Genomic DNA, 14,533 nt, shown 5'->3' with positions numbered 1-14,533 from the left:
TTTTCGTGTTGACTTTGGTGTTGTGACGTCACGGCTCGGTCATGTGACGTTACCTTCGGTTTTTTCGAGCTCGGCCCACATTCCAGGTTGAGTCCCGGACCCGGTGCCGAAGTCCAAAAACTCTTTACTGAGAGAGACCGTGTGGCGCCATCTAGTGGTTACATTCAAGCGGTGACACGAACGCAGCAAGAATAAAATGAAAAACATTGAATAATTTAAAACATTTTCAAACGTCATTTTTCTTGCATTTACTAAAATTGTTTTAAAAACCCTTTTTTATAATTAAATAATTGAATTCAATAATTTGTACATTAAAAGGTTCAATTGTTTTTAATTGAATAATTAAGAAAATCTGAATATTTTAAAGATTCTAAATTCATAGCGTTTTAAATGAAAATAATTACTGGAATTATAATATCAAAGTGTGTAAAAAAAAAAGAAGTATTCCAAAGGTATTCCAATTTTATTATTATTATTTTTTTAATGCAACTAAACTTAAATACAGAAATTATAGAATTTTATAGAATTTTTATTTTAAAGACATTTTCAATAAATAATTTAAAAGTTTCCGCATTTAAAATATTAAATTCAACCATTCAATATTATATTTTTACCTAACAATTATATTAGTACTATCAATTAAAATAGTCACGTTAAATTAATACTTTTGTTTTAATCTGATATAAAATCACCTTTTTTAAAAAAAAAAAAAATATTTAAATTTACATCACTTCAACCTTTATAAGGAGCAATAGTTACTCTCAGGATTAATAAAACAATATATATTTAGTCATGTGACCCCGGACCGCACTTTAACAAGGTCTGATTTGAAACAAATACAATTCAAATATTAAATTATTACAATAATTCTAACAGAAGAAATACTTTTTTTTTCTTTTTTTTATTCAACTTAGTTTAAAAAATATATATATACATAATTAATACACATCAATAAAGTTTTACCTTACCTTACCTTACCTTAATTATAATTTAATTTTAACAATGAAATATTAAAACGCTAAGATGGAAGTTCTTGTGGATTCAAAGATGCAATAAGTTTATGACGACGAGTCATTCTTGTTACTTTGTGTAACTTCCTTCTTTTCTTTAGAAATTAACACGTTCTCAAGCAACAGGAAACACACCCAAAGTTGGTGTCAAAGTGAGAAGAGAAGGTCTTGATATATATTTAAAAGAAATCCAAATGAGGTCCATCAGCCTGGCCCTGGCCCTGGTCCTGGTCCTGGTCTCAGGTTCAGAAGGTGAGTGCGGTGAAGTATCTGAGATGGTTGTAGGTTCTTAAAACGACGTGTGTTGACTCAGGCAGCTCCTGGTCCATCAACGTGACCCGGCGCCTCCAGGCCTCGCCGGGCTCCGACGTGATGGTCCCCTGCACCTTCACCTTCCCGCCCCTCAGCACCGACGTACGGGTTCTCTGGAAGAACTCCAAGAGAAGTGCGGTGAAGACGGGCGACAGTGATCTGAACGCTTTCGTGTTCCACCCGAACCAGTCCCTGGTGGTCGACAGGTACCGAGGGAGGACCAGCCTGCCGGGGAACCAGGCCAACAGGAACGACTGCTCGCTGAAGATCAGGAACATCTCGGAGAGTGAGCCTCGCATTTACCTACGAGTCCTCACCGCACAGAACTCCTTCAGCTTCTGGGATCAGTTCGTCACCATCTCCGTCTCAGGTGAGAATCCAGCGTCACGGACTCCTGAATTTAATGTAAATAAATGTTGTAAATTCAATATCTTCTAATTCAAAGTCTTTTTTAATTCATTATAAAATGTTGGTAGAATAGTGTCAGCAGACAATTATGACAAAAAATGTAACATTTAAATATATGAATAATTGAACAGGAAAATAATGCTTAAAACTATTTAATTTAAAATAAATATTCAAAGTTTCCACGTTTTAAATGTTGAATTCAACCATATGTTCTCGTGGTACTGATGTACTTCGCTAGTATATATCTGTGGTCGGTCTCACATCGATTGTACTTCAACAATAGTGACGTCTTTTAACTTTTTTAGAATCACTTCCTGATACTTGAATATACTTGAATATAAGATACTTGATACAGAAATGTATCTCGATGTCTTTGACTTATAAGATGAGCTTGTCGAGCAATATTTTACAGACTCTTGACAAAATCGTAACTTCTGTCATTGTTTTCAAACCAAAATATGTCCAAACATCAGCTTTAAAAGCTGCTGGACTCACTGTATCCTCTCGTCCTCAGTCGTAACTTCTGTCATTTGTTTTCAAGCCAAAATATGTCCAAACGTCAGCTTTAAAAGCTGCTGGACTCACTGTATCCTCTCGTCCTCAGTCGTAACTTCTGTCATTTGTTTTCAAGCCAAAATATGTCCAAATGTCAGCTTTAAAAGCTGCTGGACTCACTGTATCCTCTCGTCCTCAGTCGTAACTTCTGTCATTTGTTTTCAAGCCAAAATATGTCCAAACGTCAGCTTTAAAAGCTGCTGGACTCACTGTATCCTCTCGTCCTCAAAAATCCTAATTGAAATATATTAGTTCTTTTATGATTTAAAAAAATAATAAATAAAATCAACATCTAACAGTTGACTCTGAGTTTGTTCATTTTTGTGTTGCAATTCAACTTCTGTTCCAGTTGTTACGTCCTCAACAGTTGAAAGAACGATAAAATCCTGTGAATTCATGGCGATGACTATATATAAATATATATATATATATATATATATATATATATATATATATATTTATATATATATATATACATATTTCCGTATGCTGAGTGAAAAAAGGCAATATTTAAGTTTATCAATAACAACTAATTTCGTGTTAAAAATCGAAGGAAAACTTGAAAAAAAAAGGTCTAGAGTGAGAAGGTTAAAGGTTTAATATTGTGATATTTAAATTATGTTTGTAAGAAAAAACATAAAAAAACAAATACTATATTGTATATATATATATATATATATATACACACACACACGCATTTTTTTATTTCAATTATATTCTTTATTTTATAAATATATGTATATTTCTTGTAGTATATAATATATAAAAGTAAATAGGAAACTAGTTTGTGTCCAGATGCAGCAGAAGCAACAACAACAAAAAGCATCAATGATTGTGTTGTTTCTTCACAGGCGGTCCAGGACTCACACCAGCAACCACTGAAGGTATTTTCACCTTCAACCTCGACTTCTCTCTGATCCTGAGACTCGTTATCGTCTTCAGTTCCCAATTACGTCGTCATCTTGGTTCCACTTCTGGTGCTTCTGCTCCTCATCGCCGCCGCCGCCGCCTTCCTCGTCTGCTCCCGACGCAGAAGGTGATGTCAATAAAGTTTTCTTTATTTGTAGACTTGATCAAATGTCGTCGTCAGGTTCCCGCACCTCAGGGAGTCTTCAGGTCCTGACGGCAACAACACGAACATGGAGGTGAAGTAAGTATCGGGACCACGTTGATCATTGTACTTCAGCAACAGTGACGTCTTTTAACTTTTCTAGAATCATTCCTGATACTTTGTATCTTCATTAGCGATGCCAGAAATGTATCTTTGACTTATAAGATGAGCTTGTCGAGCAATATTTACAGACTCTTGATGAAGTCGTAACTTCTGTCATTTGTTTTCAAACCAAAATATGTCCAAACATCAGCTTTGAAAGCTGCTGGACTCACTGTATCCTCTCGTCCTCAGTCGTTACAGCTTTCATTTGTTTTCAAACCAAAATATGTCCAAACATCAGCTTTAAAAGCTGCTGGACTCACTGTATCCTCTCGTCCTCAGTCGTTACTGCTTTCATTTGTTTTCACACCAAAATATGTCCAAACATCAGCATTAAAAGCTGCTGGACTCACTGTATCCTCTCGTCCTCAGTTGTTACTATTTTCATTTGTTTTCAAACCAAAATATGTCCAAACATCAGCATTAAAAGCTGCTGGACTCACTGTATCCTCTCGTCCTCAGTCGTTACAGCTTTCATTTGTTTTCAAAGCAAAATATGTCCAAACGTCAGCTTTAAAAGCTGCTGGACTCACTGTATCCTCTCGTCCTCAGTCGTAACTGATTTAATTTGTTTTCAAACCAAAATATGTCCAAACATCAGCATTAAAAGCTGCTGGACTCACTGTATCCTCTCGTCCTCAGTCGTAACTGATTTAATTTGTTTTCAAACCAAAATATGTCCAAACATCAGCATTAAAAGCTGCTGGACTCACTGTATCCTCTCGTCCTCAGTTGTTACTACTTTCATTTGTTTTCAAACCAAAATATGTCCAAACGTCAGCTTTAAAAGCTGCTGGACTCACTGTATCCTCTCGTCCTCAGTCGTAACTGATTTCATTTGTTTTCAAACCAAAATATGTCCAAACATAAGCTTTAAAAGCTGCTGGACTCACTGTATCCTCTCGTCCTCAGTTGTTACTACTTTCATTTGTTTTCAAACCAAAATATGTCCAAACGTCAGCTTTAAAAGCTGCTGGACTCACTGTATCCTCTCGTCCTCAGTCGTAACTACTTTCATTTGTTTTCAAACCAAAATATGTCCAAACGTCAGCTTTAAAAGCTGCTGTACTCACTGTATCCTCTCGTCCTCAGTCACTCAAGTAAGTATCGGGACGATGTTGATCAAACGAGTTTAAAAAAAAAGAAAAGAAAAATATATAGTAAAATAAAATCCATATCTTGATCCATAAAAAGTTCGACCTTTAGAAATGAAGACCGTTAAGAAAATGTTTTTTTTTCATCATTTGTTTCTGTTTTCTGTTAGAAAACAATAAAATAAAATCACATTTTAACTAAAACTAAAGTTACGTATGTAACTACGATTCTATGAGTCCCTACTGACCGCCAGAGGCGGTGCTTCAAGCACTGAATTTATCCATCTTGCGCATGCGCAGTTCGAGTTTAATACCAACAAAGTCACCTGTGACCCCTGATGACCCCGGAAGGGGTATATCTTCCGGTGACATCAGAGGATCTGTTCCTGCAGAATCTTCTCGCGAAAACACAAGGATTCTGAGTGACAGAACGCTCTGGCGGTCATCCGGGACTCATAGAACCGTAGTTACATACGTAACTTTCGTTCTATTTCGTCCCTACTGACTGCCAGAGGCGGTGCTTCAAGCACTGGATGACCCATAACAACAAGGTCACAAAGAATCCCAGTACATACCTCATTGAGGGGAAGGAACCGAGTCGGGCAACAGGACCACACCTAATGGATGAGGAGTGGCGACGTTCACCCGATAGAACCTGAAAAAAGTGCTTGGTGAGGCCCATGATGCTGCCTCACAGATGTCCTCCAGGGGTACCCCGCGTAGGGCTGCCCATGACGTAGACATCGCTCTGGTAGAGTGGCACCTCACCCCGGATGGCAGGGGGTGACAACTTCCTTTATATGCGTGGGTAATAACATCCACAATCCAGTGAGACAGTCGCTGTTTGGAAAGAGCACAGCCTTTCCTAGGGCCACCATAGCAAATGAAGAGCTGGTCCGACCGTCTTATACTTGCGGTTGCAGCTACATAGGTTCTTAGAGCCCGCACAGGGCACAGCAGTCCCAACCTGTCTTCCCCTTCCGGGGGAATAAATTGTGCCACTTGAATGTGACGGTTGAGGTTCGATAATGACAGAACCTTTGGGAGAAAAGCCATATTTGGCCAGAGGGTAACCCCTGAGCCGCCTGAGCTCCACCGCAGACATGACTCACTCACAGACAGGGCATGTAGTTCCCCAACACGCTTCGCTGAAGCAATGGCAAGGAGAAAGACAGTCTTAGCAGAAACCCACTTCAGCTCTGCCTGAGCCAGGGGTTCAAAGGGAGGCAGACACAAAGCATCGAGCACCAGGTGCAAATCCCATGCTGGGGCACGCTGTGTGCGTGGGGGGCGTAATCGCCACGCGCCCTTTAGAAAGAGGGACACCAGTCTGTGGGACCCCACTGTGTTATCATCTACCGAACATGTGGAGAGGAAATGGCTGCCGCGTATACTCTCAGTGTAGCAGGAGACCGGCCACTGTCCAATAGTGACTGGAGGAACTCCAGAATATTTGGGACTGAACAGTGCACAGGGTCCTCACCCCTGTCTGAACACCATGCAGTAAACAGTTGCCACCTATTTGCATACTGCAGCCGTGTAGAAGGCGCCCTGGCGTTTAGTATAGTGTCGCAGACAGCATCTGAACACTGCGTCAGAAGCGGGTTGGGCCCTGCAGCGGCCAGATCCATAGTTGCAGGCGAAGAGGGTCGGGATGCCAAATCTGGCCCTCTAGCTGAGACAGGAGATCCTTCCTGTCGGGGAGGCGCCATGGTGAGCTGCGGCAGAGCCTGCGCAGCAGTGGAAACCATGTTCTTCCTGGCCAGAAGGGGGCTACCAACAGTAGCCTGTGACCCTGCTGGAGGACCCTCTGTAGTGTTAAGAATATCAGAGGGATTGGGGGAAAAGCATAGAGGAGACCTTCTGGCCAGTCGTGCGCAAGAGCATCCTGGCCCAGAGGACTGCTTTCCTCTTTCAGGGAGAACCAGAGGGGGCAATGGGTCGACTCCTTTGTGGCAAACAGATCTATCTCTGCTCTGCCGAAGGTGTCCCAGATATTGAGCACCACCTCTGGATGAAGCCGCCACTCCCCCGATGGGGGCTTGCACCGAGAGAGCAGGTCTGAAACCTGATTCCGGTCCCCGGGCAAATACATTGCTCTTAGGCTGGCCAGGCGTGGAGCCGCCCACAGCAGGAGGTCCCGGGATGCTTGCAACAGCTGTGCAGACCTGATGCCCCCCTGGTGGTTTATATGTGATACGGTCGACACATTGTCTGACCGCACAAGCACATGTCGCCCTCTCAGGAAGGGAAGAAAGTACTGCAGGGCCATATACACAGCTCGTAGCTCTAGAACATTGATGTGCTCCAAGCAGTCTCGAGCAGACCACAGCCCCTGGGCTGTACGGTTTTGCCACACTGCACCCCACCCTGAGAGGGAGGCGTCTGTTGTGATGGCCTCTCGGCGGAATGCAACCAAACCCATCTGCACACCTTGGAGGAGAAAACCTCTCTCTCTCCACGGAGCCAGAGCAAGGAGGCAACGGTGTGAGACCTTGAGTCTCCTGTGCCGGTGCCACCTGACATCCAAATGAAAGTTGTTCAGCCACCTCTGAAGGGGTCGTAGCGACAACAGCCCCAAAGGTACCACGGTGGCGGCAGCCGTCAGTTTGCCTAGGAGTCGTAGGAACTCCACGTAATGCAACCACGTGCCCCTGCAAAAGAGGGGAAGGAGGCGGAGGATGTCGTCCACCCGCTGTGGTGAAGGCCAGGCCTTCATTGAGACTGTATCGAGAGTCATCCCGAGAAAAATTGTGCTCTGTGAGGGAACTAGGCAACTCTTTGTAGAGTTCACCCTGAGACCAAGTCGAGACACATGGGAAAGGAGGCTTGTGGTGTCCAGGGTCGCCCGAGACCGGGACGACGCACAGATGAGCCAATCGTCTAGGTAGGGCAGGATCTTCATGCCCTGCGACTGCAGGGGCGAAAGGGCTGCCATCACAACCCTGGTAAATACCCGCGGCGAAAGGGAGAGGGAGCACCCTGAACTGAAAATGACGTCCCTGAAAGGCGAACCTCAGGAAATGTCTGTGGTGTTGTGCTATGGGCACATGAAAGTAAGCATCCTTCAGGTCTATTGAAGTAAACCACTCCTGCCTGGAGACAGTGCGCAGAACCTCTGCAGGGCTGAGCATGTGGAATCTCAAGACCTTCAGGAACTTGTTGAGTCCCCTCAAGTCGAGGATAGGGCGGAGTCCGCCATCTTTCTTTGTAACCAGAAAGTAAGTCGAGTAGACCCCTCCTGGTTGTAACAGGGGATCTATCTGCTCGATTGCACCCTTGTCCAGGAGGACGGACAACTCCTGGGTGAGGGTTTGGGCTTTTGCCGGGTCGCGTATGATGGTCATCTTGACCCGGCCAATGGTTGGGGGCCGGCGTCGGAACTGAAGTTTGTACCCGTTGGTCAAGGTGGAGAGCACCCAAGGGTCCCGGGTGGAAGCAGCCCAATAGCTGAGCTGCTGTTGGGAAAAACAGCCGACGGCCGACCCCAATGCCTCAGCGCCGGGTCCCCCAGCCTCGAAAGGCTCTGGGGGTACGACGGACAGTATGTGGGGCCTGAGGTTGCCTAGAGGGCAGCCGCTCAGGGGCTCGAAAAGGCTGCGCCGCCTGCTGAGCAGGCTGTGGACGTGGGCGCTGAGACCTGAGGTAGCCTCTGGGGTAAGCCTGTGGATGAGAGCGCTGGGGGGAAGCTGAAGATCTCCTAGGTCTGCCCGGAGGAGGCACACTCCTGCAAAGCCCGGACAGCTGCTGTTGAGTTTGTCTGGCTTGGACAGTTCGCTCAAGTGCCTCTAGCGCTGCAGGTCCAAACAGTTCCCCCAGTTCCACTGGAACACTGCGGAGGGTTCTCCTGCATGCCTCTGTCAGAGGTGATTGTGCCAGCCAAACCTGGCGGCGAGCCTGGACAAGAGTAGACATCAACCGCCCCAGCTCTCTAAACATCAGCGCGAATGCCTGCAGGGAAGCGTCGCTGAAATTATGGACGAAAGCATCCAGTGGGGTCTCCTGTATAGATGCTGATAAAGCAAGCATCAGGTGGGACATAGAATTACCTATGCGTCCCATGCGTGCCGCTGCGTCATGGGTTTTGGAGAGCAGGTCATCCGTCACCCGACACTGGGGACGAGGACACCTCACATCCGGTCTCAGAGCCTCATCAGGTGAAACAATTAACGCAGCTATTGCCGGCTCAACCGCTGGTATGCGGCCCAACCCAAACTTGGGTGCATCCTGCATGGCTGCCAGGGTCCGGGCGTCTAAGTTTGCACGAGAGAGGGCTCTAGAGTCCCTCCAGCATGCATGCAACTCCCTCAAATATTCGTTAGATGGAGGCACAGTAAAGTTGACGGGAGCTGATCCGCGTCTGAAAATTAGAATACCTTATTAGTCCCGCGAGGGGAAATTCGGTAGTGCTTTTTACAGCCATTCACACACACTGATGGGAGTAGGCTGCACACTTGCGCCAAGTCTACCATCAGGAGCAATCAGGGTAAAGTGTCTTGCTCAGGGACACAACGACACAAGCTTGTCTGGAGCTGGGATTGAACCTGCAACCTTTTGGACTGCAGGCAACCACTCTACCATCTGAGCTATGTCGCCCCCAACTGCAGGCGGGCCAGGGCCGTACGAATGATGGCCCCCATAGAGCCGTCTTCAGAACCAGCAGTAGAGCTGTGGGCTGGAGAACGGGAGCCCGCCGCAGAGGTGTGGGAGGCTACACCCTGTGGTACCACCTCCTCTCCATATTCGGCGAACTCCGTCGCTGAAGCTGCCATGGAGATTACATCTTCCTCCGGTTCCAAGATGGCTGGAGGAGGAGCAGGATCACCCAACTCTCTTTCACCAGTCCCAGACTTGAAGGCCAGGAAGAAGAATCTCATTTTATCAACTTCCTCCGTTAATTGGTCCACCTTGGAAGCAAGTCCGGCCTCTCTAACCTTCTTCCTAGAAGTGGGGCCTCTAGTCTCAGCGGCCCGCCGTTTAGATCGGCGGGATTGAGCTGGAGTCTGCCGCTGAGCTGAGGTTAACTGCTCAGGCAACGAAACAAGGCCCAACAGTTGCTCTACCTCAGCAAGACTGGCAGCCCTTATTCCCCGGGGCATGAAGCTGCAGTTCATACAGGGATCTTCTGAAAGACCTTCCCTCAGATGCTCGAGACCAAGGCATGAGGAACACATATCATGGCCATCTTCAGGCTGCAGAGAAGCCATACAGACTGAGCAGGAGTGGCCGCCAAGCATATTAGCAACGGGCGAAAGGCCACACAGAGAAAAAACAACAAACGCTGGGAGCAGGAGCGAAAGCACAGCCTTCACCAACGAGTGTTTACACATATGAGAGAAGTATTACAAACGCTGGGAGCGGGTGCGAAAACACAGCCTTCACCAACGAGTGTTTACACATATGAGAGAAGTTTTACAAACGCTGGGAGCGGGTGCGAAAACACAGCCTTCACCAACGAGTGTTTACACATATGAGAGAATTATTACAAACGCTGGGAGCGGGAGCGGAAACACAGCCTTCACCAACGAGTGTTACACATGCGATAGAAGTAGCACAAATGCTGGGAGAGGAAGCGAATACGCAGTCGTCACCAACAAATATAAAAGAATCCACTTCAGTAGCTGAAAAGGCAGCAGTACAAATGTTGGAAGAGGGAGCGAACACCGAGAAATTGGTACTGGCCAAACGAAGACGATCTCTCGGAAGTTTCCAAAGGCGAGCCGCTACAACTTCTCCGCGTCAAAAGTTTGTTGAAGTCTCTGGAGGGCGAATGTTTCGCAGCTCCGACAGAAGTCGCGTGACTACTAGCAACGAAAGAGCTAGTCCTTGAGCTAGCTCGGTGACATGCTACTTGTGCAGCGAGAAGATGAAAAGGAACAGATCCTCTGATGTCACCGGAAGATATACCCCTTCTGGGGTCATCAGGGGTCACAGGTGACTTTGTTGGTATTAAACTCGAACTGCGCATGCGCAAGATGGATACAGTCAGTGCTTGAAGCACCGCCTCTGGCGATCAGTAGGGACGAAATAGAAATGAAGATTATAAAATAGGTTACAACGTATCTATTTGCTATTTATTTGCAGTTTAAGACTTAAGACTGAAATAATTGATATTATTATTATTGATAAATGTTTATTTGACAATAAAAAAACTTGATCTTGTACATAATATCCAAAAATAGATATTTAAAAAAAAAAGAAGTTTTTACTCATCACGTCTGGAAAAAAACAACATATTTTAAGTCAGAAAAAAAACACAACAAAATAATTAATAGTCGTAAAAACAAAGATATTTTGAATCTAACCCCCCTAAAAACATTTTAGCAGAACAAAAACAAACATATTATTTGTTAGTATCTGGAAAAAACTGCTTTCTTTTTAAAATGTGACGTTTAAGCTTGAAACTGAATTTTTTTTTTCAAATTAAATTAAATAAAACGATATATATTAGTTCTTTTATGATATAAAAAAAATAAAATCAACGTCAGTAGACAGTTTGATCATATTTGTGTTGCAATTCAACGTCCGGCCGCTAGGTGGCAGCAGTTGTTACATACTCCACAGTTGAATGAACAATAAAATCCTGCGAAATCCTGGTGATTGTATATATATAGATATATCTATCTATCTATAAAATTAAAATAAACCCGTTTTGAATTCAGAAACACAAACAAATTGTAAGTTTAAAAAAAAAAAAAAAAGTATAGTAAAAAAAGAAAAAGGTTAAATCACATTGTTCTAAGAAAAGAGAATTGAACTAAAAGAAAAAAATGATTACAAACGAATTTGAGTCGGAAAACAACAATAAATACGTAATTGTGAAAATGTCGGAAATCGGGAAAGTATGAGTAAGTAAAAATAAAAGTTTGTTGTTGTTTTCTTTGTTGTTTATATGATGCGTTCAGTTCGAACAAATATGAAAAGTAAACCCTAAGAAAGTGGAGACAAGACTCTGCAGGTGAAGCCACAACAAAAAGAATTTGAACAGAAATATCACAAAGTAAAAGTTTGCGATCGTTCAACACGCCTGATGATGACGTGGATAACGAGTAACGGACAAAGACAGGAAGTAAACGACCAAAATAAAACAGGAAACCAACAATGCTGTGTCTCAAATCGCATACTAGCGTACTCAAAGTTAGTATTTTTAGTGCGTTAGTGCGTCTCAATTCTTAGTATGCGAAATTGAGTGCGCCATGCACACTAAATTGGCGTACTAACACGCCCACAAAACTGAGCATGGTTCGATGGACACTAAAGACACTAAACAGCCGCCATCTTAGTGACGTTTTAAACGGAAGTTACGTCATATATAAATGCATATACAGTATATTCATATACTTACAGGTGCATTTTCAGCAGCATTAGAACGATGACACGTCTTCACTGCTGATACCAGCTTAAATATCTCGCGATTATTTAGATTCTAATATTTTTTCTTTATTTCTTTTTCCAAACTTGCAAAACGTGCTGCCAGCAGGTGGCGATAGCGTTCAAACAGCTGCTTGAAACATCGTTAAATAGTAGTAGAAGAAAAAGCTGTCATGTGATTTCCTGTTAGTGTGTAGCAGCAGTGTTTGATTTGAGACATACTATCTGTGGAGAATTTGCGTACTAGTTAGTACGTACACTAAACTGATGCATACTAACTTCTAGCATACTAAGAGTAGTATGCGATTTGAGACACAGCAATACTATCTGTGGAGAATTTGCGTACTAGTTAGTACGTACACTAAACTGATGCATACTAACTTCTAGCATACTAAGAGTAGTATGCGATTTGAGACACAGCAATACTATCTGTGTAGAATTTGCGTACTAGTTAGTACGTACACTAAACTGATGCATACTAACTTCTAGTATACTAAGAGTAGTATGCGATTTGAGACACAGCAATACTATCTGTGGAGAATTTGCGTACTAGTTAGTACGTACACTAAACTGATGCATACTAACTTCTAGTATGCTAAAAGTAGTATGCGATTTGAGACACAGCAATACTATCTGTGGAGAATTTGCGTACTAGTTAGTACGTACACTAAACTGATGCATACTAACTTCTAGTATACTAAGAGTAGTATGCGATTTGAGACACAGCAATACTATCTGTGGAGAATTTGCGTACTAGTTAGTACGTACACTAAACTGATGCATACTAACTTCTAGTATACTAAAAGTAGTATGCGATTTGAGACACAGCAATACTATCTGTGGAGAATTTGCGTACTAGTTAGTACGTACACTAAACTGATGCATACTAACTTCTAGTATACTAAGAGTAGTATGCGATTTGAGACACAGCAATACTATGTGTGGAGAATTTGCGTACTAGCTAGTACGTACACTAAACTGATGCATACTAACTTCTAGTATACTAAGAGTAGTATGCGATTTGAGACACAGCAATACTATCTGTGTAGAATTTGCGTACTAGTTAGTACGTACACTAAACTGATGCATACTAATTTCTAGTATACTAAGAGTAGTATGCGATTTGAGACACAGCAATACTATCTGTGGAGAATTTGCGTACTAGTTAGTACGTACACTAAACTGATGCATACTAACTTCTAGTATACTAAAAGTAGTATGCGATTTGAGACACAGCAATACTATCTGTGGAGAATTTGCGTACTAGTTAGTACGTACACTAAACTGATGCATACTAACTTCTAGTATACTAAGAGTAGTATGCGATTTGAGACACAGCAATACTATGTGTGGAGAATTTGCGTACTAGCTAGTACGTACACTAAACTGATGCATACTAACTTCTAGTATACTAAGAGTAGTATGCGATTTGAGACACAGCACAACAGATTTGTGTCACATTTGTTTCGTGTCATATTTGTTTGTTAATTAAAAAAAAATGTTAGGTACAAATACAATCATATCATCTTTTATTTTTAGTCAAATAAAAGCTGTTTTTGTCGTTTGTAGAATCTCAACGTTGGATAAAGAAATGCCTGCAGTGAAGAAGTGTGAAGAACCGATTTACGTCAACTTTGGTGTAAAGTATCCACTTCGATCGAGTTTAAAAGATAATAATAACAACAATTTACTCGCTTTTCTTTCCAGATCGAGGCGAGTCACGTGACACACAGGGCGGAAGTCGCAGAAAACATTTACGCAAATGTGAATTATGTTTAATCCAGATACAATGTTTAATCATATTACATTTTTAATTACATTTAATTACAAGTTTGAAAAACATGTTGCTTTAATAACTGTTTAAGCGGAAGTTGTGATCATTGTGGTTTAATTGATCAACTTCTGAGAGAAGTGGCTTCTGCGGATGTTTTCTTCTGCTTTTAGTTGTTTTCTAGAGTCATCTTTATTTTGGATTTCAAAACAATATTATCTAACGAACCCTCTCTATTGGATCGTTTCGCCCCCTATCGTTCATTTCTTGGAACTACACTCAACCGCCTTAATCTGTATTCCTTCTATATTTATATTAAAAAAACATTTGTTTCCTTTATTTAAAAGTGCACTTTTATACATTGAATAAATTGAGTTTCTGCTATATACAACAAATACTAAATAAACGTTAATCTTTTTCATTTATGATGAGTTTTATTTCCAATATTCAATTTGTGAATTTATTGATCGATTAATATCAATTAATTAAACGTTTTTTGAATCAAATAATAATAATAATAAAACATTTTCGTTGCGTTCTTTTGTAGATCCATCGCCACTACATTCCTTCAAGATGTATTTCTTTACTTAAATAAAGTTACATTTCCTTGATTATATGATGATAATTTAAGGATTATAATTTCAAATGTAATCCGTGGCGCGACGTTTGCTGCCCTCTATTGATCATCCCCTGCAACTACACCTGTTCATACTATGATACACTAGTTTGAGATGAAATGAAAAATGACGTGAATCATTAATTTATGATGATAAAAAGTACTTATTCGTTACAGTGTGGG

General features: G+C 42.3%; 1 protein-coding gene across 2 annotated transcripts; it reads left to right on the top strand.

Annotated features, from left to right (window-relative positions):
- The first annotated feature begins 1,139 nt into the window (after positions 1 to 1,139).
- LOC148062969 (uncharacterized) lies at positions 1,140 to 14,073 on the top strand. Of its 2 annotated transcripts, XM_087813007.1 has the most exons (8): positions 1,140 to 1,262; positions 1,324 to 1,424; positions 1,512 to 1,692; positions 3,137 to 3,169; positions 3,228 to 3,321; positions 3,376 to 3,435; positions 13,533 to 13,602; positions 13,671 to 14,073. In XM_087813007.1, the coding sequence occupies exons 1-8, from the start codon at positions 1,205 to 1,207 to the stop codon at positions 13,740 to 13,742; spliced, it is 669 nt and encodes a 222-aa protein (XP_087669133.1). In that variant the 5' UTR covers positions 1,140 to 1,204; the 3' UTR covers positions 13,743 to 14,073. The 2 variants fall into 2 exon arrangements, with proteins under 2 accessions (XP_087669133.1, XP_087669132.1); XM_087813006.1 differs by having other exon boundaries at positions 1,324 to 1,692.
- The last annotated feature ends 460 nt before the right edge of the window (positions 14,074 to 14,533 follow it).

The sequence above is a fragment of the Callionymus lyra genome, chromosome 17, assembly GCF_982586985.1.
Source record: "Callionymus lyra chromosome 17, fCalLyr1.hap1.1, whole genome shotgun sequence".
Lineage (NCBI taxonomy): Eukaryota > Metazoa > Chordata > Actinopteri > Syngnathiformes > Callionymidae > Callionymus > Callionymus lyra.
Note: the sequence above shows the minus strand (reverse complement) of the source record. Positions and strands in the feature narration are given on the sequence as shown.